The sequence below is a fragment of the Heterocephalus glaber genome, unplaced genomic scaffold (assembly GCF_053883595.1).
Source record: "Heterocephalus glaber isolate CG9 unplaced genomic scaffold, H.glaber_assembly_v1.0 deba00001472, whole genome shotgun sequence".
NCBI lineage: Eukaryota > Metazoa > Chordata > Mammalia > Rodentia > Bathyergidae > Heterocephalus > Heterocephalus glaber.
Genome location: NW_028258315.1, coordinates 28,301,096 through 28,327,833, shown reverse-complemented (window position 1 = coordinate 28,327,833; position 26,738 = coordinate 28,301,096). Strand labels below are relative to the sequence as shown.

Below are 26,738 nucleotides of genomic sequence, written 5' to 3'. Positions count from 1 at the left end.
AAATAAGTTCTAAGCAACTAAACTTCTATGGTCACGTACCAGAATCATCCCACCAGTGAAGGCAGCAGTAAAGCAGATCAAACCGATGCTCACTTTGGAGTTGGCTGCATGAATGTCTGGATCCCAGCCCTGCCCCAACTAATTAAGGGACCTTAGACAGATTACCTAGCCTCTTCATACCTCCACTGTCTCCTGTATAAAATGGAGAATCTACTGCCTACCTCCTGAGGCTACTACTAATGCACCTTCATCACTGAGCCCAGAGCCAGCCATGGGTGCTCAAAGACTGAGCCACCCTGAGCTCCACAGAGGTGTTCCTCAGCCCTTAGGCCTCTCTCCCTCATGGCTCCACAGAAAGCATCTCCAGCATTTCCATCCAGGAAGTGTTGCACCAGAAAGTTAAAGAAATTGGCTTTCTAAATGTCACTTAGAAGACCAAACTCATGTATTTTACTTTTGTTAAGAAATAACTAAAAGGAATAAGAATTATTCTTTAATGTTGTTAATTAGAAAACTATGAAAAAAGTACACACAGCTCTTCCCAGTAATATTGATCCACAAAAGTCTTTGTCATTTGCCTCTATATTATTAATATAATAATAAACTTTTTTTCACAATTACTCAATCAAATACCAGTGGTGACATTTAGAAAGCAATAAGCCCTGGAGGACGTGACATAAAACTATGAGCAAACTTCTCTGAGGACAATCTCACTTTTAGAAAGATCACGATCATTACCCAAATCAGAGCAGGCATTTCCAAGTGATGGTGCCTGCCCTCCCGCTGGTCTGGGAGACTCGGAGGCAGAATACAGGAAGGACCTGGCACCTCACCTGGGCCCCACAGAGCAGAAGAGCACCTGGGCCAGCCAGGGTGGGAAGACACACTTGTGATATGACCAACAACGTGGAGAAGGGGGAAAGGAGGGGGGGTGGGAAGGAGAGGGGGGAAGGAGAGGGCAGCTGAGCTGCACACACAACTGCACTGCACAAGTTCATGTGAACCACGATAGGAGGCAGGAAAGAAGCCTGCCAGCAGTCTGGAAGAACAGATGGCACTCTCACACTGCTGCCAGAAACACACGATCCCATGTCCCAGCACTGGGCTTAATCTGTCACAAGGCCACCAGCTTCAAAAAGATCTAAAGCTGTTCACAACCCTATTGATGTTATGGCCTTGACTAGGAGGCAGCAGAAGATAAATCAGTGACTTCCCTCGTGGAGAAGTCAAAACTGAAGAGACACAATGGGCAAGTCCACTGAGAGTTCTGGAACCCAATCCGGAAGAGACAGGAGGTTGCCTCCCCAACATGCCCCCTGGCTGCTCCCTCTGCCCCTTCAGGCCTATGTTCAGTGTGCTTTGTCTGAGGCCTCACCAGGTGGTCACCGGCCGGCCTTGTTCTCCCAGGACCCCTTGCCAGCACCTGCCCCACGCCTGGTTCCCTCCCAATGCCCCATGGACAGAGCAGCGCGGTGCACAGGGCGCTCTAGGCTTCCTGACAGGTGAAACTGTCTGAAGAGACTCTTCAGCGGTGCTCTGTTAGGAAACAGAAAGAGCGATAACTCTCTGGGGGATCCTAACTTCCTTCTCAGGAGCCTCTCTTCTTTCTGTTCTTTTGTTCATCTATGTTTTAACACATCAGATAACATTACCCTTTCTGCCTCAACTGTTAAACCTAATTTTAAATATTCAAGAAGCAGAATGCACCGCACAGCTTCCCTCGCTGCCCTGACCCTCCTCTTCCTGGTGTCCCAGAGAGCCCTCCTTCATTCCTTCCTGATGGGAGAACTTCCCTCCGCCATCTCCTACGGCAGGCCTAACGGCAACCAAGCTCTTGTCTCCTCATCTGTGAAGTCTGGGTTTCCCCTCCACTCCCAAGGGTCGTTTCACTGGGTGCAGAGTTCTGTGGACGGAGAGTTCTTCTAACACACTGGACCAATGCACTGAGGCATCTGCTTCTGCCCTGAGGTCTGATGAGCGAGCTGGTCACCCCACCGGTGAGCTGTGGCTTTGCTCACCTTGCCTTCCATTTTCACAAGACCAACTATGATGTGTCTTCACACAGGCTCCCGTGGGTTTATCCTGCTGGGATTCATGCAGCCTCTTGAATCTGTAGATCTGTCTTCTAAAGATGGGAAAGTTTTAGCCACTATTTCCTACCAGTTCATTTTTTTATTCTCTCTGCTCTTTATTGGGTAATTTCTATTGTTCTATACCTTCAAGGTCCCTGATTCTTTCTTCTGTCACCTCCAGTCTGCTGGTGAGTCCACTGAATAGCTTTTTAAATTGGCTATTTTACAGATCTAAATTTCATTTGCTTCCTCTATCTTTTATAATTTTGCTGAAACTTCCAGTATCTTTTCTGAGACTATTTTTCGTTTGTCTCAAGTATGTTTGTGACTGATCATTGAGGCATTTCTGTGACACCTTTCTAGTATTAGGCATTTTTGTGAAGCTGTTTAACAATCCTTGCCCTTAATCCCAACATCCTTGTCTTCTCCTTGTTTTCGTATATGTGCTTCCGAAGAGAGCATTCTTCTCGCTGTTGATGTATGCTGACTGTATTTTCTCATTCAAGGTGAGATATTCTGGCTGTAGTATGACAAGTGACTTTCAATGTGTCTATGGTGTCACTGCTTGTCCTGAGGCTCTGCCAGCCTGCCCTCTCCACCTCTACATATTGCCTGCCCATGGCAGCTGGCTGCAGTCAGTGGAGAAACACCAGTGGTCAGTTGCATCTTGTCTAGAACCAGAACGTTCCTGGGAGTTTTTATGAAAAGTAGATCTCAGCTCACAAACACTGTTAGGAACATGTCCATACAATGCTCCTGACTCTGGAGTCGGGGGCTCCTCCCACAGCAGGAGCTCAGTCTCACCTTCACAGGACACACACTCACCCAGCCCTGGTCTCAGAGCTCATCACCTGCCCTGGCACATTCCCCCTTGCAGACACCTCTCCCCTCCCTGCTCACCCAGACATCTCCCTTTTCTGCCTCAGAGTCTAACTGTCCCATGGTCGGGTTTTAAGGGAAAGAAACAGGCCTCACACATGCGTGGATCGGGGACAAGTGCTGGCTGCAAAGGACCTTCTTAAAAATAGGTTCAGATACTTGGTGCACATCCGAAATGGAAAGGACTCAAGACTACACAGAATCCAGATAAGGATGAGGTTCCACAGCAGGAGCAGCGGCACAGAACAGCAGGGCATAGTGGCCTCCTCCCAAAGGATTAACTCAGAGCCAACTGCTTCCTTTACAGATCACTAGGAGCAACGATTACCCTGTCTGGAGAATACCACTGTACCAGAGAAGGAAACATGGTATTATCTTAAGACACAACAGTTATTTCTGGACATAAATGTCAACTCCCCTCAACCTGCCTTAGGTCACTGACATTGGATGTGATTGCAGAGCCAGCCAATGCCTGGAGCTTAATGCTGGCAGTTTCCTGGCCTGGGAGCCATGTGATCTGAAAATGCATTTTCTCACATTGTCTTTCACTATTCACTGCCTCTATCTCCACAGACACGCTATGTCACAACCAAAACTCAACTGCAGAGGGAGACACGGGAGGGCAGCCTAAGACCCTGGAGATAAGGGCACCAGGATGTGACTTCTGAAGGCTCTCAGATCTCCACTCTAATGTCTCCTCCCTGGACTGCCTTTGCCTGTCTGCTCCTCCATTCCTGCCCGACCACCACACTGCCTGGCTTCTTTTCTTTGCCTTTATTGGTATCTGAAAACACTTATTTCACCTGCTTATGATTCTGGCACCCTGCTCCTGCCCTAGAATGTAAGCTGAGCGATGGAAGGACTTGGTCAGTCTTATCACCAGTGTCACCCAGATTCAGAGCAATGCCTAGCACACAGTAGGTGCTCAATCAGCATCTACCAAATGATGAGCCAACAGATGAAGGAAGGATATACACATTTTTCCAAGTCTGGCTGGTCTAATGCTACAGTTGTTCACAGCCACCCCCGGAACACTCTGTGGCCACAGTTGGATGTTCCACTAGGGCCACAGGGCCAGGTTGGCATGCCATCAGTGATGTAGGGTACCCAGTGCACAGTTTTCCAGCTAGGGCGGCCTCGCTTGCCTTGCTCTTGGCAGGTACACGGCCAGGAGTGTTTAAGCTGAGGGTAAGGATGAGGGGCTGGGAGCACCAGGCCAGTAGTGATGGACACAAGAAAGAAAAGCAGTGGGCCAGATGGACAGACATGGGAAGAGCAGAGAACAGGGATAGAGGTAAGGCACCAGTCATGCTATAGAGCCTCCTGCAGCCCACCGACATTGTGCCTGTAACACGCTGCTCCTCATACCCCAGGGGCCACAGTTCTGCTTCTCAAACTGCAGCAGACTGTGGCCCACAGCCAGGGCTCAGAGCACGGTGGCTCAGCCTGACTCCCATGCAGCTCAGTTCCAGGGTCAGGGTCAGGCCTACAGGTGTGCACATCTCATTGGCTTCAGGGGACCCCACACAGGCCCCTGGCAGGCCTCACTGTGAGTGGCAAGACACCAAAGCTATGCTGCCAAATACTGCTGCTCCCTGTGGCTAGTGTGGCTGAGAAACTGTTTTAAATCCTATTTAAATGTAACTAACTTAAACAGAAGCAGCCACAGGTGGCTGGTGGCTGCTGCCCTAGGCAAAGAAGCCAGTATTTCTATCTTCCTGGGTTATTTTGACAGATAGTGCATCTCATTGAGCCAGGCCTCTTCTCCCCATAAGCAAGAGTGGGGCAGTTTAAACGGGAAACCATTCGGTCAGGTGTGGAGGGACATGCCTGTGATCCCAGGACTCTGGGAGGCTGAGGCAGGAGGTCTGCAAGTTCAAGCCCAGCCTGTGTAACCTAGTAACTTCAGTGAGAACCTTGCTCAAAATTTTAAAAAAATAAATAAATACCTAAAAGGGCTGGGGATGTAGCTCAGGGTGAAGGCCTGGGTTCAATCCCCAGTATCACAAAAAAGAGAGAGGGAGACAGAGATACAGAGGAACCTTTCCATAAAAGCACACTTGTTTGCCTCTGAATCCCAACTCTGGATCTGAAATCAGCTGCTTGGGCAGTTCTGACACTGGAGGGGTCTGGTGCCCAGCGGTGTTGGGGAGAGGAGGAGAGCAGGATGTGGGGAGAAGACACTCGGTATTCCCCACAGTCTGTTCTGTCATCAAGGAGAGGTTTGCCCTAAGTCCTGGAAAACTACACAATCACACTTGCTTGGGCTCCAGCACCTGGAGGTACAAGGCAGAGCTGATATGTGCACATCTGCACCCTGGCACAGACTGAGTGGGGGAGACTGGCTTACTCACACTGAACACCTTCACGTCGGGCCTGCTCCTGATCTCCTCCACAAGGGCCAGTGGTTTCCCTTTGGGGATTGGGATTGTTCCAAGGACCACAGTGCCTGGCGAGGAGAGTATCTGGCGAACAGCTTGGATGAAGGGCTGGCTGAAGAGCTCCATCTTCCCAATCTCATCGATGACACACACTCTCTGCCCTGGGCCACCACTGGAACCTGCCTAGGATGGGAAAGATAGTCACTGAGACACCAAAGCCACACTGATCACAGGCCCAGTGTTTCATGTCAGTCATTCCCCAGCTAATGGTGCGGCAGGCGGGTGGGCTGCTCTCGGAGGACAGGGGATTATCCTTGCCAGTGCACACACCAGATGCCTGCAGACTCATAACATTTCTGCCTCGACCCCTGAGGCTGTCTCAAAACTTTTATTTCCTTAGAATGGTTCTTATAATAACTGTCTTTGGATTTATGTATGCCCAGAAAATAAATAGCACCCAAGTAGCTCAGGTTTAAAAGAAATGAGATAGCAAGGCAGGGAATCCTTCCATAAACATATACATACATACACACGTCCGTATATACATACATACATGCATTTTTTTAATTATAGGAGATTCCCTCACTGTCTGCTGGAGAGGACATAACTGCTACAGGTAGATCCCTGTGTATTCCATACTCTGCTCTATGAGGCTTGTAAGAACTGAAAATTAAAAGGAGTCTTATTGAAAGAAAAAAATATCTGGGCATAGTGGTCCACACCCGTAATCCCAGCACTCTGGGGAGCTGGTGCAGGAAAATAGCATGTTGGGAGCCCTACCTGGGGAACTTATCGAGACACTGTCTCAGGTAGATAGACAGATAGATAGATAGACAGATAGATAAATAAGGCTGGGCATGTAGCTCAGTGCAGAGGCCCTGAGTTCCAACCCCAGGAACACAAAGAAAAATAAATAAAAGCAAAACCAGTGAGCACAACTGCGCCCCTCAAATCTCACATTCACTTTCTAAATGGCTTTGTGCAACTCATGTCCACCATGTCTCTAAAATCCCAGTCAAAGCAGATGCGGCCACAGCCTTCCCAGCCCTCAGTTCCTAGGTCGCCCACCCACGCACACCAGGGTTGGACTGTGCAGCCACCACAATGTGGCAGGAGTGATGGGATGCCACTGAGAGCAGGTAGACAAGATTTTGCTTCTGTCCTGGGCTCCCTTCCCAGGATAATTTGCTCTGGGGAGATGGCTGCCCTGAAGTGAGGGACTAACAGCAAGTCTAGCTGGGAGAAATGGACTGAGGCCTCAGCACCAGAAGCTAGAGGGAAACTGAGCTGCAGCACCTACAAAGGGGAGCTCAGATGTGGATCCCTGCTGTCCTGCCTCAGAGGGCAGGGCAGTGACCACCAGAGGGCCATGGGCAAGAACCACCCAGAGCAACTATTACTGACTCCTGATCTGCAGACACTATGTGGAATGACTGTCTGCCAGGGTGATCTGTTACCTGGCAACAGGTAACTACTATACACATTCTTCCTAGAGAAAGTAGACTCAATGTCCTTCCAGAGAAAGAACACAGTCCAACATGTAATAAGCACTTCAGTGATGCTGAGCAGCAAATGTATTTCATGTCTTTGTATAGAGCATTATTATGAAAGCTTCAGCAGAGCTGACTTAATGGTCTCCTTTGCTACAGCACTGGGGCCCTTCCACAACAGTGGTATAGGCCAGCTAGATGTTGTGCAGGGTGCACATGGCAGCCAGTGACACACAAGGCCAACGGGTTAGACCTAGAGACCTTGAATGGTGCTCAGAGATGGAGGGGGCCTTTTTCCCTCAGCTATGCTAAGCCAGAGAGGGTCACAGGTTGCTCAGGAAGACAGACGGCTGAGAGGAGGGAGAGGTCTTCCGGGACCGTCCATCCAAAACAACAGGGTCCTTGCCAGCTGTGACAGGAGGGAAGCATGAAGCAGCCCTCCTGGACATTAAGGAAGTCCTTAATGAAGCTCCTCCTTCTTCCTGGTTTGAGGAATACTCACAGGAAGTAGTTTCCCATCTATTTCATAGCAGAAAGAATGAGGAAGGTTGCCACAATTACCCTAAGAGGTCTCAACAGTGGCCAAGCTTCAGTGTCTCTGATGTACTTCATTTTTACCTATCAAGTACACCTATAATACACCTGTTCCCCCTTTTATAGGACCTGGGAGTCCCTACCTCTACCTTCCCTGCAGAAATGATCAGGGCCTCAGACCAGAGAAGAGGAAGGACGAGGAGTCCACACTCCCTCTGGGGAGGGACATCTGCTAAACCAGGCACTAGTTATACCAAGTTCTTTCTTCAAAAATGATTACCGAATTTGGAAGAAATAAAGCAGCCATCAGCCAACTGTCTGTGATAATAAAAGCAGTCAGTGCCACAGGAAGGTCTCTGTCTCCCTGGGAGCAAGCCTCTCCGATTGACCTGATCCTTCCCACGGGGTCTGCAGAGCCCTTCACTGTCTCCAGAGACAAGGAGCTGTGGATGTCACCTCTGAGGCCACCATCCAAAAGCCTCTACTTTGGCACAAGGTGACAGTTTTGAAAGCCATCAGATCAAAGAAAACTGATACAAAAATATTTGCCTTTAAGCCCATATGTATTGATTTATGTGAATATATGTAATAATCAAATGCACATGGCCACACATGTAAAAATACACATGTGCAGATATAAAGCATGTGGCCCTAGATCCTTGTTCAGTATGTATCCCACATTTTGGCTTGTCTGGGCCACACTGAGTACAGAAGAACTGTCTTGGGCCACATATAAAATACAGTATACCCCCGTGAAGTCACAGTTCAGAGTTTGCAGCCCATCACTGGTAGATTTCTCCTTAAAACCTAACTAATAATTGTTCAAGGAAACCCCTGCAACTTCATGGAAGCTGCAAATATCCCCCCTACAATTGTTTTTCAGGTGAGGTTTGCAAGTACCCAATCAGAGAGCATTATTCAGTTCTTGCTGCTGATTGGCTGTTGCCCTTTAACCCACCTCAGCTATCTGAGTGTTCTAGGTTTTGCTCTTCTTAAAGCCCTAAGATCTCTAAGATGCCGCCAAAATGCCCTGCACCTTCTAAGGCTTTATTAATACAGTATTTTATTAAATTAAATTACATAACCACAGGAGACATAGCATAGAGTTTAAACTATAAAAATAGGCATTTATGGCAATTTTCTGACCAAATCTGAAATTCACAGTTTTTCACAATTTGTAGATGCTCTAGGAACATAATTCTCTCGAATTTCAGGGTTCACTGTAATAATATAGCTAATATATATATAAGTAACAAAACTTCCCATATTTTTCAGATATTTTTATTATAATATTAAAATGAAATAACACAAGAAACCTGAGTTTAACAGTTAAATAAGAAAATTTACCTGTCTGTTTAATAACAATAAACATCTCTCTTCAGAGGATCATGGATGTGTAGGGAGGCTGAAGAGCTATGAACCTTAATGCTGCATCTTACTCAAGTTGCACAAGCACGTGTAACATCTGATACACCCGAGTCTCGACTCCACTGATGTGTGCAGTGGGCGCAGGAGGCAGAGTCAGCACAACACTGTGCCCTCCCCTCCCCAGCATCCCGCGGTCACCTGTGTGGTCTGTGCTCTAGCACCATGCAGCCAATTCATGCAAACACCACTACAAATCAAAATATAATGGTAAAAATGTATGATCTTGTGGGGCTGCACTGCTAGCTGTCCAGGGCCATCCAACCCCATCACTATGCTCGGCACCAAGACGCCTGGACACACATGCACACAATGTCTTCTACCAACTGGAAAGGCTCATTGTAAAATCTACACTTACATAAAATTCTCATTCTGTACAGAATTAGGGATCTCTGTAGTCTAGTAATGGTATAGTAATTTCATTTAAGTTTGTGATTTGTAATGAAGATGCAAGAGATTCACACTCGGACAGATATCAGGTACCCAGGTACTGAGCTGCCTAGGACCAGGCAACACTTACTTGGTTTTTCTTTTTGGTTTTTTTGAGACAGGATCTTACTATGTAATTCAGCCTGACCTTGAACTCACTGTGTAGTCCAGGCTGGCCTCAAACTCTGGGCAATCCTCAGGCCTTAGCCTCCTGTGTCCTGGGATTATAGGCATTCTCCACCACACTCAGCTTACTTGGTTTTTCTAAATAGCACGTGAGCTTTAAAAGGAACTATGGCATCCATAAGTGCTTTATTTCTCCACAAATTCAAGCCACTCTAGATGAAACAGAAACAAGTCAGTGAACCTCCACCCTGTGGATGTTACTCTAGATTATGAATGCACATGACATGGCTCACAGCACCAGGGCTGGGCTCTGGCTGCACTCAGCTAGTTTGTTTCCCAAAAGAGTAAACACACTGAGGAGCAGAACACCTCTGCACCAGTCAGCCCAGAGTCCTGGAAAGAACGAGATTATTTTTTAGTCCTTTGTTTATCATGCGCTGTACTTTAAGAATACAAAGAAAATGTAAACATAAAACAAGCAATTTCATTTACCCAAAATATTGAACTGAGAGGAAGCTGATGAAAGTAGCCTTTGCCTTATGTGACTTATCTGCACAATAAACATTTCTGGTGGATTAAGGTTAATTGCTTTTAATATCAGGCACACAGCCTGGCTTCTGAGCTCACTCCTCTGGGACGGCAAGTCCTAAAAGTCACAGAAAGGACAAGGATGATCACAGTCTGTCCCCTCAACCCTGCATGGGCTGGGCAAGCAGAAGGCAGTGGCAACAGCAGCAACTGGCCAGCTCACAGCTCCTCACCTTGGAAGGCAGCAGTGAACACAGGGCTACCTACCCCTCACCCCAGCCCTGGGACCAGCCTGGACATTTGGCCCCGTGGGACTCCATGACAGATTTAAGGGCCCACTCTGGCCCCCAGCTCCCTGACAAATACAGACTGAACTGTGATAGAAGGCCCCTTCTCGGTGCTGCTGCCCACTGCCTCCCTCGACTCCTCAACAAGAGATGGAACCAAGCATTGTTGCATTTAATGCCCCCACTGCAGCAGTGTCAGCATCTGTGTACAGGTGACTGATAGAACACAGGGACAAGCTAGAGTCAAACCAAGGTCACCTGACTCTGAAGCCCTGCCCATGCCCCTGTGCACTGCACCTGCACACTTTTGTCCAGCAACACAAGGAGAGCACTAAGAAATCCCTCTTGTCAGGAAGAAGCTGCTCTCCTCTCCCAGAGGAAGGAGAGTTCCTAGGGAGCCATAGGCACAAACTTCCTCATATGTGCGGCATGACACAAGAGAAGACACACTGTTAGTCTGAGAGCCCTTGGCATCACCAATGTCATTGTGCAGGCACAAAGAAAGGCCTGGGTGCAGCACAGGGACAGTGGCCTCCACCAGCAGTCACCTCTGGACATGGCAGGAGGCTGCCCCTCGCAGGCAACCAGCCCGGCCAGAATTTCTGCCCTTTTCTAACACCAGGCAGCACTCACAACAGCAAATGCTTTCAAAGCTTTACTGAGCAAACAAATACTGGTGTGAAGATTTGAACTTCAGATAAAAGTCTGTTATCTCAAATGCCTGATATCCTTCCCCTTTATCTCTGCCTCAAGGAGAAAGCAGATTGTTTCCCTACAGTAAAGTGGTGATGACCTGTTTCTAACTGACAAGGTGGCTGGATACAGACACAAGTGCAGCTTAGATTAGGAAACAGCTAACCACCAAGGTGTTCAAAGTTTAGCCTTTTAAAGCGCAGTAATTTTGTGCTTTCTAGTTACTGCTACCTTGGTGGATAGAGTATTTCAAAGACAGTAGTTAAATCTGCTTGCCAGCCAGGGCCTCGAAAGAAAATTATTTTTATGTTAAGATGATTTAATGAAGTTTAGATACAATTGGAAAATTAGGAAGGAGGCTGTGCATAGTCTTATCATAGCTCAGTACTCAGTATATAGTGAAACTGGGCAACTCCCTGATTAGGGAATCAAACCAATATCACCAAGGCCACCTGCCTCAACGTGAGCTATAAGAAAGGGTATCTTCATATCAACAGGTCTCCAGCCGAATCCAGTCAGGAAGAAGTATCCAAAAAGCTGCAAAAGAGGAAAGTTCTATAAAAGTCACTACTGTAAAAGACAAAAGGGACTGCGGAATTTTTCTAGGTTACAGGAGGCTAACAAGATGTCTCTCTGACTCAAGTTACACTGCAGTTACATTGTAACTCAAGTTACATTTGAACTGGAGGAAAAGGAAAACCACTAAAACATTGTTAAGTCAGATGACAGACCTGGACTATAAAGGTAAAGCATCTGCATTGCGTGATGTTTATAGAGTTGCTAAGTACAGCTGACCCTTGAACATGGGTTTAAACTGTGCAATCTGCCTATACTCATATATTTTTTTTCTTTTTGGAGATTTGTGACAATTTGAAAAAACTTGGAGAAGAATCACACAGCCCAGAAATACTGAAAAATTAAGGAAAAGTTCAGTATGTCATAAATGCATAAAATATATGGACAACAGTCTATTTTATTGCTTACTATAAAATGCTATATACACAAATCTATTATAAAGAGTTCAATGTGTCTAAACAGTCACATAGACACAGCCCATACGTGACACCGGCACCATGTGCAGTTGAGAAACAAAGATATAGCATTATAACCTTGTAAAACCACGGTGTGCACTGTACCATGGCCATGATCCTGCAGCCTCCTCCCGCTGCTCCTGTGGTGAGTCACATTTGGAGTTTCAACTCCAAAACTCTGTGATGCTCCTCATCTCCGCTCCTCACCTCCAGTAAACTGCGTATTGCAGTAAAAAATGACCCCGCTGGGGCCCTGCACATTTTGCAATGTATATGACTGCTTATATTTGGTAAGGCTTCTGATCAACAGCAGGCTAGAAGCAGTCAAATTTTGGGGGAGCCAAAAGCTATCTGTGGATTTTTAACTGTGTGGGGGTGAGAGATGAGGAGTATCACAGCCCCAAAGCCCCACAGTGTTCAACCACCATGTGTGTATCGATTACATGACTATGCCCGTATTTTAAAGAAAAGCATACCGAATGTTTCGGAATAAAGTCTCCCTATGCTTACAATGCAGTCTCAAATGGTCAACTCTCCCTTTAATCTGTACATTTATATATTTATGCAAACACATATACAATGCATATATACGCTCATATACATATAGTGAGGAAGCTTATATAAGGTAAATGAATTAAAATGTTAAAAATAGGTAAGTAGATAATAAGTACACACAAAAGTGTTCTTGTAAGATTCTTATTCTTGTAATTTTCTTGAAGAGCAAAATTAGATTCAAATTAAGTTTAAAAAAAATAATCAGTACAAAAGTGAAAAAGAAAATTACACATATAAATACTTTCTAAGATTTAGATCCCAGAAAACAACCAATTTATCCCATGGGAATGTTCTTCCTTTAAGAAGAATGGGGTTTCAGACAGAAGCTACAGGAGGTGAGAAGAGAAAGTACCAGAGAGGAGGCCAAGTGTGTGGGGAAAGAGTAAATGTGACAGTCTGCACACATGCAACCCCAGTCCGGCCTACGGAGCCTGCAACCTTGATAAGTGGTTGCATGAAGAGCCTCAAGTGGGTGTGGTAACCAAGGGCATCTGATCCACAGAATCACACCAAAGCCAGCAACGGGACAGTAAGGCCTCATCCTGCCAGGTGACACCAGGAAGGCAGCCAGTGAGAGTCGCCAGATCTTCAGCAAATGCTGCAAGTGAGCTACAGCGGCTACCTGGGCCAGCTTTCAGCTCCTGCTCCTCTTCTGTTTCCCTGCAGGGATGTTTTCACTGAGGATTGTGAAGTGAAGGTCTATGTTTACACCAGAAAGCTTTCTGCCTGCCTAGCTGACCTTGCAGTATATGTGTGATCAAGAGCAGAGAAACACACACTGAAGAACAAGAGCAAATGCCACAATTGCTAACAAGAGTGAAGGAAATTGTAGGGCACTCCCACCAATCTTTCCAGAATGGATCCAACTGAAACTTGATGGTTCTGAACCCTCCCAAAGCCCAGAGGCCTGAGGCACAAAGCAACACACACTTCCAGGTCAAGCATTAAGAATTATCACCTTTCCTGGGAGAGGAGTTGAACAAACTTGGAAGATGTGATAGAGTCTATTTCAGAATCAAAAGCAGATCCTACTTCAAAAACAAATATACTTTAAAGCCTTACTTGGATCAAAACAGGGAAGTACAAGGTTCAAACTGTGCTGGTTTCCAATGGATGTTTTGATTCTAATTTACTATCCCTCCCAGAGATCTTTGTAAAAAAATGGCAATCGAAATAGGGCTATAGATAGATGTCCTATCTTCCTTTAAATACTGTAACACATTGTTTTCCTTTTATGTAAGAGATATACAGAAAACCAGTCACATGCTAAATACTATACTGCACCAAGTTTCAGTAGAGTATTCAATGTAGCTCTCAAAAGACTGTTGAGGTAAAGGCCAGTGCTATCCTATCAGCCCTGATCATCTGAGAACTAAAACCCAACTCTCATTACAGCAGCACCAGAAAATAGAAAGCCTATGAATAACCTCACCAGGAAAAATTTTAAAGAAATGAAAGGAGAAAAATTATTTTTTTGGCTACAGACAATGAAGATGCTCTGAAAAATTAAGGTATCTTTTATATTAAAATAGCTATAGTTTTGTATAGTTCCAATTACTCCATATAATTTTTTTCATGAATGATAAAGTCTTGATTCTACAATTCATGCCAGCTCTACCAACCGCAGGCTCTGTGTCCCTAGAAAGGTCCTTCCTCCTCCGTGCCTCAGTTTCTCCACCTGTAAAACAGGAATATAGTGGAAATGTTCTGAGGACTGAACAGGTCTGCACCTGACACATAGTTTGCACTCAGTGATGGTTAACTGCTGCCACTGCTCTTACCACCAGTATAGTACAATTTGGAAGAATGAGCAATGACAGTAAGGCCATTTTTTGAAGAACAAATAGTACTCATGCAAGAATCAAACAGATCAATGGAAGAGAACAGATATCCCTAAAGCATGCATGCATGCACATGCACACACACACACACACACACACACACGCACACATACACACACACACTTTTTAAAATATAACTCATGAAACATAAACTAATTAGAAGTGAGTTATTTAAAAAATGATTCTAGTAAACTGGCTAATCTGGAAGAAAACCAAATAAGAGTCTCATTGTTTATATCATTCAAAATAAATCCAGATGAAGCAACAATGTATTTTTTAAAAAGTATGCATAAGAAACAGGTAAATTTTTATATTAATTTGGAATAGAAACAGGGTTTCTGTTTATATGAGAAGGAAAGGGAGGCAGAAAGGGAAGCAGGCAGGGAAGGGAAGAAGGAAATGACCAAAGTAAAGCAACAAATAGAAAAATAGAATCAATAAATATGAAAAGTTTATTTGCCATCTAAAAGACCTCTTTAAGCCAAAAGGAAAAAGAAATGCAAAGAGGGATGGACCTACAACTTTGATTAAAATAAACTTACCCAATAAACAACTGAAAAACATTTAACCTCATTAGTAACTTAAAAATGTAAAACAAAGCAGCTTATGTTTTTAATTTAAAATCAGTTCGGCACTAGCAAAAGCACAGCAAGTCAAAGATGTCCTCAAACTGGCAGTGGGCACAAAGTGACACGCTGGTCCAGGAGCCCTCCACAGTACCACACAGCCAGCACTTCACTTCCAGACCCTTCCCTGGAAACCACCGCAGCTGCAGACTCCTGCACAGTGTTTGGTTGCAAGGTTACTCCCAGCAGGGATAGTAACCCGGTGGACAGCACTGTGGTCAAAGATGGATACCCCACCATAATATATGCAATCATTAAACAGCAGTTTTGCGAATTATCAAGTTATGAGACCATTTCCATGTTATTCAACCATACTGAGAAAAAAACAAACCAAGCCTATAAAATTACTTATTCCATGCCAGGTATGGTGGCACACACCTGTTATCCCAGCACTCAGGAGGCTGAGGCAGGGGGATCTTACACGAGTTCAAGACCAGCCTGGGCTACATAGTGCGTTCAGAGCCAGTCTGAACTACGAAGTGAGACCTTGTCTCAAAAAAACCAAAACAAAACAAAAATTACTTATTCCATTTTTCTCAATTCTGGATGACTAAGTTTAAAAAATGGAGGGGGCAGAAACAAAATATGCTAACAGTGGCTAGCTCGGCGATAAGCTTGTAAGCTATTCATATTTTCTGTTTTATTATTTCTGTTTTACAAATTCTCTACCATGAGCATAAGGATCTTTAGAACTTGGTAAAATAACAGCTGTCAAATATGACAAGATGTCACCTGTGGAAGGAGCAATCAACAACAGCCAAGACTACCAAGCACTTTCTAAAACTTACTGAAGTCTAGATGCTGACCAATCCACTCTTGCTTCCCTATTTCCCTATGTGCTCGAGGTGACCTGGCTCCATCTGCTTCCTGTCTACAGAATGTGACCAAAGTACCTGCAGGTAAGTAGGCACCTGGGCCTCCTCTCACCCCTCCCACCTCAAGCTGCTTCCAGCCCCAGCCAGTCTTGCTTCCCCGCGGATAAAAAGGAAGTCATGCTGACCCAACCAGAAAATTGTTTCTCTTATGTTTTTCATAGTATCTTAAAAGAAGGAGCTAGGCATGGTACACATCAGTAATCCCATCACTTGGCAGCCTGAGGCAGGAGGATCATCATGAGTTTGAAGCCAGCCTGGGCTACATAGTGAGTGGAGCCTGGAATACTTAGAAACCCCGTCTCAAAAAAGCAGAAAAAGACTCACAATATGTTTTACCCAGAGAGAGAAATTTCTTAACTCATACTACACTATTTCTTGACTGATTGTTTGAATGCATGTTTTCACAGGTACCCACCCAGAATGATGCACTAAAATGCTGGGGGACTGGAGGAAGGGTTTCACCTGCCTAAAACGGGGTTCCCCAAGCTTCCTGCTTCCCTGGTCATTTGAACAGCCAACTTAAAAACTATCTCTTTATTCTCCCCTATTTTTGATGTCTAGGTAATTTAATTTTTTAAAATAAAAGCAAAACTAATTCCTTCCTTCTTCATCCCAATAAAATATGTGGCATGGGAGAAATATTTTTGCTCTAGAAAAGAAATCCAAGACCCCCTGCCAGGGACTTTTCCCACCTGGATGGTGAATGTTTGGATTTGGTAATCAGAGTACAAAACCTAGGAGAAGTCTGCTTTTATTTTTTTTTATTTTTTTGGTACGAGGGATCGAACTCAGGTCCTTGCACTTGCAAGGCAGACAGTGGAACCATTCAGCTAAATCCCCGGTCCTTGCTTTTATTTTTTCACTAAAAACAGATGCAGGCTCTTGATCCATACGCACAGGAGCTCTTATGCAATCCTGCAGCTAAACAGTAAGCGTGTGCGCATACTCCTCTGCCAGCATTGTCTGCTCTAAGTACAGTAAGGAAAAATCAATTCTTCATATTGATCTAATGTCCAAAGCCAGGCTCTTCACTTGGATTTCATTAGAAGCAGTTCACCTGCAGTTTGAACATTTAGATAGAGAGGTTATGTACCTGATGGGAAAATAACTAGAAAAATACCATGTTCTCTGACTGCTCCCATGCAATACAGCAGCCATCACAGGCCCCTGAGGAAGGAATGAAAGAGGAAGGAGGAAGGAAAAGGAGGCAAGAGAGCAAACAACTCAAGAGCTCAGGGGAGCAGCAGAGACCATGGAGCCCACCAGCTCTCTGACATTGAGGCTATATCTAAACTCTTCAGCAGGTCGCCAGCAGTCACTAAGGCGCCTCCCATACCACAAGCCAGTTGACCTCTGACCTGGTCTTCTCTCTTGGTGAGGAGAAAAGCACTGGAAGGTTTATAATTGGTTCTTGAGAAAAGTCGGTACCATTTGGATTTCCCAGAAGTAAATCCAAGTAGAAAGTAATGCTGTTAACCTGGTCCACAGGACCTGCCTTCTCCATCATCAGCACTGGCCCAAGGCTTCAGTCACAGGGTGTCTGTCCTGCCATCTAGAATGCCCCCCAATTACCCCAACACACACTCTTCCTTTCAGTTTAGATATCACCTCCTCTGAGCTCTCTCCTGGTCCCATGGTGTAAAGCTAGTCCCTCCTGCTGCTCTCTCTCAACACCCCACTCTGCCCTCATAGCACTGAGGCCAGGGTCCATGTACTCGTCCAGTGTCTACACCCTACATGGCTGAGAGTCCTAAGACAGAAAGAACATCTCTTCTGTTCCTGACCCTGAGCTTGATAGGGAACTTGATGGATATTCAATAAGTAGAAGCAAAAACAGGTAACAGATAACTGACAAAGCCAAGAGCTCATGCTTTAAGATCATCAAAACTGACAAACCTTTAGCTAGACTGAAGGGCCAACACAAGCAATATTACAAAACTTTTTAAAAAATTAAATAACTGAGATAAAATAGATAAATTACTGAAAGGCACAAATTACCACATCTGATTCAGCAGGAAATACAAAAAACACCTATAACAAGAGATTAAACTAGTAATTAAAAAGCTGCTCATGCAGAAAATCTTAGGCATTCATGTGAATTCTATCAAACATTCAAAGAGAAATAAATACCAATCATTCACAAACTCTTCCAAAAATTACAAGAGAAGGCAACATTTCCTAACTCATTCTTTGAGATCAATATTGCCCTGAGCCCAAAGCCAGACAGAGATACCCCAAGAAAAGAAAGCTGCCAATCACACACCTTAAAGTAAGGGTATAAAAAGGCTTGAACAAACACATGGGAGGATGCAGGAAGGACCTCTCCTTGGAGACACTGCCAGCTGAGCTTATAGTCACCTAAACTGAACATATGTGACAAAGACTCTGCGTATGGCCCAGAGTGACAGCAGACTACAGTGCATATCCTTATGTAGGCTCAACTGCTCTGAAGACTTTTAAACTGTAAAAAGGCAAATCTAGCCTCCTTGTAGAGGCAAAGGCCATTCTGTCCCATGGCCTATAATTCCACAATGCACAAGTAAAGAGGGGCTCGCCAGGCAGAAGCTCTTACTCACATTCTTCAGGACAGGAAGTGCCAACTGCTCAAAAGAAGTCAGATCGACCACATACTGCCCAACTCGGCAGTCACGTTTCCCAGGCTGGGGCTCGGACCTGAAAGAAAAGACAGGTCTGTAGAAAGAATACTGAGTTCTCGTGCTGGGTGTGCCCACTAAATTATTCTCAATGACTGCCACATAGGAGGCTGCCCCAACTCAGCCTTTCCTCGGAGAAGAGCTGAGCTTAAATGTCCCCAGTGCCATCAAGGGGCATCCTTTCCTCCATACCTTGGCCCCACAGCTCCAAAAACTAGGCACCAGCTGTCTAGACAAGAGGCTAAGAATTACAAAGGGAGCAAAGTGCATAAAGGCCTCTGTAACCTTGTTTTTCATACAACGGTCTCTGGTTCTTCCTTTAGGAAAGCTCTGAAGGCTCAAAGATTCCTCAAGACATATGATGGCATTGGCTCAACCTGAGCCAGGGATGGAGGGAAGGCAGAGCAATCCGGGACCCTACCGAAGGTTCTGGAGAAGTTAGCTCCAGGTAATCAAGACTAAAAATGCTCCCAAAACCTGGACAGGACAGCTCAGAGCAAAATCCCCACAGAAGAGAAACATCAGTACCCAACTCTGGACAGTGGTCCCCGGGCACCAGACAAGGTGACCACATCAAATCCAGTCCTTCTCCCTCCCTGCCTGACTTCTTCTGTGTAAAATCCATCCACAGGCAACCCAGAGGACTGCAGAAGCTCACTGGCTTTTTGGATCAAGGTGGTTTTTCCAACTCCTGAAAGAGAAAAGAGAAGAGAAGGGACATTAGAAAGCAGCCCCTGTTGGGTACACAAGGCACAGACTCCAGGGGGCGACCACAGTGGGCAGAGAAATGTGCTACACATGAATTTTATGGATACTAATTTCACCGTAATTTTATTTCCGCCAGGTGTTAAGCATTTTTCATTTCAGTAGAAATAAGCATAATAAAACACAAATGGTATCTCAAAGTTTGGGTTCTGAAACACTGTTACTTTTGTCACATACACAATCCTGGAACTCACTGAGTGATTATTCTCTGATAACACTGTCAAATGCAATTTGCATCCCAAGTTGGGCTTCAATTTCTCCTAGGTTTACCTTCTTCCTTCACCTTGGAAATGATACTGTTCATGCTACAGCCAGAAGCTACCACTGGAGACCAAGGTTCCAATCTTCAAAAGACTAGTCTGCACTCACTGCTGGGAAAATCTCTTCACTACCCCTGCTAACTCCTGAAAATGTTTCTCCTAAACCCCGTGAACACCCTCCACAGGGTCACCTTTGACTTCTTCAAGAGCAATCCCATCAGGTGGACAACCCCTCCCAACATCATCTTCTTCAGGGTCGCCAAGCATCCTTTCCGCTCACCACCAACTACTCCCCATATCACCATCTCCAAGGCCCCAACCTTCCATCTGCTCTCAATCATGCCAACATCAACTAAGCCGTGGGCCCTGAGCATCTCTTCAACTCGCCATCGATCCCTTCTATAAAGCCCTTCTACAGGGTCCCTGAACATCCCTTGTGCAGGTCCCTAAGCCCTTTAAAAACACATTACCCTCTCCAGGCTGCCTAGGCTTCCCTTCACTGATCTCGAACCCCTCCAACATCACCTTCTCGAGGGGCCCTAAGCATTCCTCCTGCTTAAGAGACAGGAGTGACTGTCTCGACCTGTCTCAAATCAGAGGCTATGCACCTCTACCCTGTTCCCTCCACCTCTAGCCCTTCCTTCCCTAACAGTTGGCCTGTGACTGCTCAGATGAGCCCACCAATGTTTACAAGAACCAAGTGCTGCTGCCGAACACAGGAACACTGAGCAGCAATCTGAAGGAGCGCAAACTGGCTCCTGTAAGTTCTCACAACCAAGATTGGGAATGTTCTACCAGATCTGCAACAGGCGCTTGGAGGTACCATAGTCACAATCCTGTTATTTCTATTGCCATCCTCACAGAGTCATCAAGGTGCCTTTTAGTTTCCTTGAAATAAAATATGATTCCTAATTCTTAATATTCCTTCCCTACAAACTTCACATTAAAATAAGGGCACCTGCTGACTGGAAAATGGACAACATAGCCCTTTTCTGAAGGGCAATTTTAGTGTGCCCACCAGTATCAGCAGTTTCTGTGACTACAAATTTATCCTCAGGGAACAACCTGATTAAAGTACAAAGAGGTGTGAAATCAGATGTTCACGGTAGCATTCTTTATAACAGTGAAACACTGAAAACAACCTAAGTGTCAGTTGGTTAGGAATGTTAACTTAGGACACCATGCATACAACAGCACATAAATACACAAGAATATCATGCAGCCATTAGCAGGAATATTATTAACTTACACTGATTAGCATGGAAATAGACCACAATACATGAAAATAATACATGGGAAAACCAAAGCAGGTTAACTAACCACGAAAGTATATAGTATTATTCCATTATGGTTTTCTAAAAAGGCAAAATATGTATGTGTTTACAGAAGAAAAGGTCAAGACAGAACAAGAGGTTATAGTGCTTATTTCTATAGGTTGGAGTTCATGTAATTATCACTTTCTCCCTTAAGATATTCTTAATTTTTTAGTTATCATTCTTACACTGAGCAGGTATTACTCTTATTCCAACAAAAAAAATACACTTATACTGTATTTTGAAAAAGATAAAATGGAGCAACATAACAGTTCCTGTTCAAAGGACTATACTAAAAGAAGTTGTATGTTATGTAGAACACATAAATAGGAAACACTCGGGTTAGACCTTTTTGGTTAATTCAGCTCTAGGAATCTTTCGGCTAACTTTTCATCTTCATCAGTTGAACTACTATTCTACAGCTGTCTACACTTGCTAAGAAGTGACCTAGGCTGAAGGGACACGCAAGATGACAGCCACACAGAGAGGAGAGCAAGTCAGAAAGCTCCAGTTATTTTGGTTGGTTCTCCCTTATACAGATCTTCGGATAAAGATTCAAGTGCAAGTAGCTGAACTTGGGACATAACAAACACTCAGGTACAAAGTAAGGAGATCAGAAGGGGAAGGACACTATCAGGAGATGCCTTATCAAGCAAGTCACCACTGTGTTCAGCGGGAGCGTAGTTCAACTGGAGAACCCTAGGAGACAGCTTGGGGGTTCATGGCTCAGTTATCCTGAGGGGTGAGGAAAACAGAAGTTGAGCAACTAACTTTCCCCAATCATGGGTAGAAGGCTAATGATTCTGGGAGGCAGGAATTCCTTAGCTCTTCCAGCCAGTGAAAGCTGGGGAAATCCTGAGTGGCAGGGGGGCTGAGGGCACATGCAACAAAGAGAGACCTCTATGAGAAGATACAGTAGGTATCTGTTGATGAACACCTCCAGAGGATTTGAACAGCAGCAGAGTTTGGGACAGAGTTAGTAACCGACTGAAAGGAAACAAATGAGAACACGACAGTAACTCCAAGCCAGGGGAAGAGCTGTGCACACATGGAAAAGGAATTATCAATTACTACTTGGTTCTGCTGTGATTAGTTTTTACACGGTCATGATCCTGCAAACACTGACTACCGAGCTAATTAAACTGACAAGGTAACTGGGTTGGGAAGAGAAAGATGCTGAAGGTGGGCGGCTCAAGAGCTGTCCTGGAAGATTATGGGTCTTTCAATTGTGTGCCCCTGAGCTTATGAAGAACAGGGTGGAAAGAACGGCCAGCACGAGCACACCCTTAGCTGGGGTCAGGTGACTTGGGGCAGAGATCCAACTTCAACCCAAGTTTCAAATAAAGGACCTGCACCTTGGCTTTCAGGGACGGTTCGTTGCAATGAGTGGGCTGGACCGCTAGGATCTGACATTTCTCAAACCACCCTCTTTGGCCACAGCTCTCACCATCGTCTCCCCTAATGCCTGGTAAAATAAATACCCGAAGTCTGCGACGTTAAATGTATCCTTTGTATTTAAGGCTAAGGGCTACCTGAATTGCAGTGACTTCACCATCACACCTGCCTCCTCGCACAGGAGCCTAGGTCACCCTTTCTGCCCTCTGGGACGCTGTCGAGCCTCTGGCCCGGCCCTCCTCCGACCGCAGGGCTGGGCGCAGCGCGGGGCCCTCTCGGGCGCCGGCGCCCCTTGTTCCCTGGGCTTGAGCACGGGCAGTGGCGACACCTGCGGCCTCGGGGCGCACTCCTGTTCCCTGAGACCAGGCGGGGGCCGGCGGGGAACGTGGCCCTCCGCACACCCGGGCCACACCCCTGACCCCACCGCAGGTAAGCTCCGCTCAGCCACGCCACTCCCCGCCGCAGCACCGCTCACAGCGCCGCCGCCCGGTCGGTCCGAGGCGCTGGACCCCCGTGGTCACCTGGCGACCCGGTGAGGAACACGTGCCGCGCCATGAGCGGGAGGGTCGCAGTCCTCGCCACCGCCGGGTCAAGGTTCGGGTCGCAGCCTGCCCCCCCACCCCGCCCCGCCAAAACTCAGGCCCCGCCCCGCTACCGGAAAGACTACTCTGCGCATGAGCCTCTGCCTGGGTTTGCGCGTGCGCTTTCCCCTTAGCTGCTCTTGTTTGTGCGCACCCTCCTCGCTGCGCGCCTCTGGCATCTGTCCGCTAATCGCTGAACCCGGTCAGGGATACCTGTGCTAGGTCTTGAGGACCCTAAGATCCTTAGGTTTTGCTCAGTGTTCTCGTGCTCTTCTGTTTGGTCTCTTCAGCGATGCCAAGTGTCAGATTACAGCAGCTTTCATTTAAAGTTCTAATTAGTTTTCCTTGCATTCTAGAAATAACTGCAGAATGAGTGTTCGCCTTAGCTGAGCAGAGGAAGCTGGCTTTATAGACAGAAGCTGAAGGAAGCAGAAATAACACAAAGCGTGCTGGTCTTTGCAAAGTTATTCCCCTTACATGGTTAAAACAGAGAGGACTTGCTTATTGTGCTGACTCAGGAGGACTGCAATTCTTGTTTTTTAGGAAAACTGGTCCATTTCAAACGTCACTTTGATTAGTAGGCACTTGACACAGTGACTCCATTCTGATTGAGCGGGGCTCCTGGACTTGAACATTTGTATCTTTTAATCAGGAAGTTCCTAAAGTCAGGGCTTGAGAATCACTGGTCCAGGACTGCTTTCCATATCCAGCCACATGAGTGAAACTGTTTCCCCTTCACCCCTCTACACCGAGTGTAAACCAACACGACAGCTGAGTCTCTCCTTTGTAAAGAATCGAGTAACTCCCAGCCTCACATAACCACAGCAAGTAATCCAGCCAGCAAAATAAAGTGGACCAGCTTTACCTGTAAACTCTTTTAGTCTAACATGTGTACAATTTGACTTGTGATCAATCATTCTCCCTCCTGGCTGAGAAAGTAATTTCAGGTGTGCTCAACTTAATTGGCTTGTGCACACACACAGACCTGCTTGGCTCCCTTTGGCCTACAATATATGGCTGTCAGATGGCCTTAATCTCTGGCTGTTTCAAAAACATCATCTAAGGGCCGGGGATTAGCTCAGTGGTTCCACTGCCTGCCTCGCAAGCCCAAGGTCCCGAGTTCGATCCCCAGTACCAAAAAAAAAATCATCTAAAATAAAAAGTATGCTATAGCTGTCACTATCATTCCTGGAACACTTATTACACTATGTAACAGTATGTTACAGTATGTTACTTACTATACCAACAGGTACAATGGGTTAGGGTTAGGGTTCTTCTACATCTTGCACCTGCAAAGGTCAATGTACAGTTGATATAACAAAGTAAACCCATAGAAGGATCAGAAAGAGAGGAGAAGGTAGGAAAACATGTATAAAGTCATAATGTACTCCTGTGTCTAAAATAAGAATTTTAACTTAATTATGTAACATTTTCCATCACTGACAAACGGTCTGGATTTGCAAGGTTCACAGAAGTTGGGTTATTTTCTTTTAATGTTGTATTATGTGGAACTCTGGCATCAGTTTTTCTAATTTTAAAACATACAGAATCCAGATATAAAGAATCAATGTCTCAGGGAAGAGAAAGAAAATTCTTCTATAGGTGAGTGTTTTTATTCATTTAAAACAAGTTGGGGTGATGGTTACATGGCAATTTTCACTATACACTAATTCATTGAACACAATTTTTAAAATGTTCTCTGTGTGTCATCACACATCAATAATAACATAGGTTAAAGAACATGTGTGTTAAGAGATTTTTTTAAAGGAATGACATAATTAGCAACAAAGTACAATGCTAAATCTAACCTGTAGTTATTATCTCATCAGAGTGCTATGTGTGAGAAACAGGCTTTGTCTTTTCTATCAAAGCACAAGGCCAAAGCAACTCCATTTTGGATTTAAATGACCTGGCCATCTCATTATCCACCCCCCAACTCCCCCCCCCCCCCCGCCATTAATGTCCTGAGCTCTAAGAAATGATGACTATGTACTTTTTCCCAGAACACAGTGGGTTTCTAAGATAAGAACCAAGGACTTTGCTTTCCAAACCCCATACCCCTTGTCTCTAACTGACTCAGCCACGCACCCCCTCACCCTCACCTTGTGCCCTGGAGTTAGTCAATTGGAATAGATTGTATGCCTTTGGATTTAGCCATTGAATTTAAAGATCAGCTGCATCTCCTGCCTTAGGGGTAAAAGGGGCAACTCTCTTTGTTCCTGTGCACTTGCTACCTCATGCTTGCATCCTTTGGCATATATAAAACAAAATGCCTTATTGAGATTCTTGATGTCTAATATTCACTTTATTTATAATATTCACTGACAATTGGACCTTATTTCAAATTGGGACTTATTTCCAAGGTATGGACTGAAGGTGTGCCCCTCAATTCATGCATGACATCCCCTGATGTGAGGTGTGAGAGGGTAGGGCCTCTGGGAGATGATTAGGACATGAAAATGGAGCCCTCATGAAGACGATCAGTGCCCTTACAAAAAGATGGAAGTAAGCTCTGCTCTGTCTGCTCCCCTGCTATGAGCAGACAAGGAGTCAAGGAAAGACTTTAATGAACCTCACAGTGGTGTCACCCTGTTAGACTTCCTCCAGAATTGTGAGAAATACATGCTTCTGTTGAAGCCACTCAGTCTTCAGAATCCTGTCGCAGTGGCCTTAGCTAAGACACAAAGTGAAATTGCCCCAAGGACAGGTGACTCTTCCTATAGCGCCTGTATGGTCTCCCTTGGATAGGATGCAGCACAGTTCTTCACTGAAGCAGTCTGTAAGTCCCTCTGCAGTCTGCAGTCATAGAATCGCAAAAAGTCCAAAAATCACTGCTTGTTTTGTTTTCGGATCTCCCTTGGCCCAGGATGGTCCTAGTTTGTTTATTAATTAATTTATTTTGGTTTTTTGAAACAGGGTCTCACTAAGTAATTCAGGCTCGCCTTGAACTCACTATGTAGCCCAAACTGTTGTCAAACTCATCCTCCCTCAGCCTCCTGAGCACTGGGACTACAGGTGCACCACTACACCTAGCAAGACTGTCCTAGTTTTAAAATTCCAAGTTCCCTTTCTAAGCAACCCCTTCAATCCCCAGCAAATAAGCAGAAATGAAGGGAATTTTCTCTAACCTCCTATAAACTAGTGGCAGTAAAGGAAGACGATATTCAGAGCAAAATGTTTAGGATAAGCAAAAAGGTGTGGAGAAGGAGGCTAAAGTAGCTTCTGTTTGAGTTTGTGGTTCTTGCATGAGGAATGCTGACAGTGCTCAGCTATATTCATTCATTGCACTCGGATCCTTTAGAGGAGGATTAACTGTTTGTAAAATAATATGGCCCTTGTTCCCGTTTGAATCTATCTTTGATGAGTAGAAATAAAAAAGATTGCTGCATCTAATGAATATTCAACAAGCTGGTTATTGAATATACCTCTCCCCCTTCTCCTTCCCTCTTCCTTTCTCCATTTTGTTCCAGTTGCTATGGTGAATAACAGGGACCAAGCACACATTTGAACAGCTTTGGTCTTGAGAAGAGTTAAGCCCAGAGCGTCTGTTATACCTGAGGTCCAGGTTTTGAAAAAAATGCAAAATGTTCATGAGCTACAGTGTTTTCTCACTCAAAATGAAAATAACTTTGTTCCAGCTCCAAGGGGAAGAGTTACTTTCCCAACCCTTTGGGTTGCCTACCTTGTCAAATAAAAGTTGCCAGTGAGAGAGCTGGTATTGCATTTGAGCCACAACCTTTTCATGTGTCTAACAAATGGTAATAGCTGCATTTGTGTAGTGCTTGCTGTGTGCCAACTGCACTTCTAAGAGCATTATAAATCATATTAATCACTCAAATCACCACAAAAATGTCATTTTCTATGTGGAGAAACCAAGGCACAGGAGGTTAAGGGACATGCCTGAGGCTGCCACCTTGCATGCAGCCATCTGTACACCCTTCAGTCCATGCATATGCGTATACACGTGCCGATACTCCTTGTGAATATACAGCCTGATA

The 26,738-nt window shown here is 45.2% G+C and overlaps 1 protein-coding gene across 7 annotated transcripts in view; it reads right to left on the bottom strand.

Moving 5' to 3' along the window:
• The window catches only part of Ntpcr (nucleoside-triphosphatase, cancer-related), a 41,684-nt gene extending 18,871 nt beyond the window's left edge, over nt 1-22,813 (bottom strand). For 3 of the 7 annotated variants that reach the window (XM_021266407.2, XM_021266406.2, XM_021266405.2), the window contains exons 1-5: nt 22,681-22,807; nt 18,955-19,117; nt 18,349-18,445; nt 14,053-14,108; nt 5,306-5,515 (exon numbers count right to left, since the gene is read on the bottom strand). In XM_021266407.2, coding sequence (XP_021122066.1) covers nt 5,317-5,515; nt 14,053-14,108; nt 18,349-18,445; nt 18,955-19,117; nt 22,681-22,714 — 549 coding nt within the window. In that variant the 5' untranslated portion in view covers nt 22,715-22,807 and the 3' untranslated portion in view covers nt 5,306-5,316. Of the gene's footprint in view, nt 1-5,305; nt 5,516-14,052; nt 14,109-18,348; nt 18,446-18,954; nt 19,118-22,680 lie in introns of all 7 variants that reach the window. The other 4 variants (XM_004854642.3, XM_004854641.3, XM_004854640.3 and 1 more) reach the window with 3 other exon arrangements.
• Between the last annotated feature and the right edge of the window lie 3,925 nt (nt 22,814-26,738).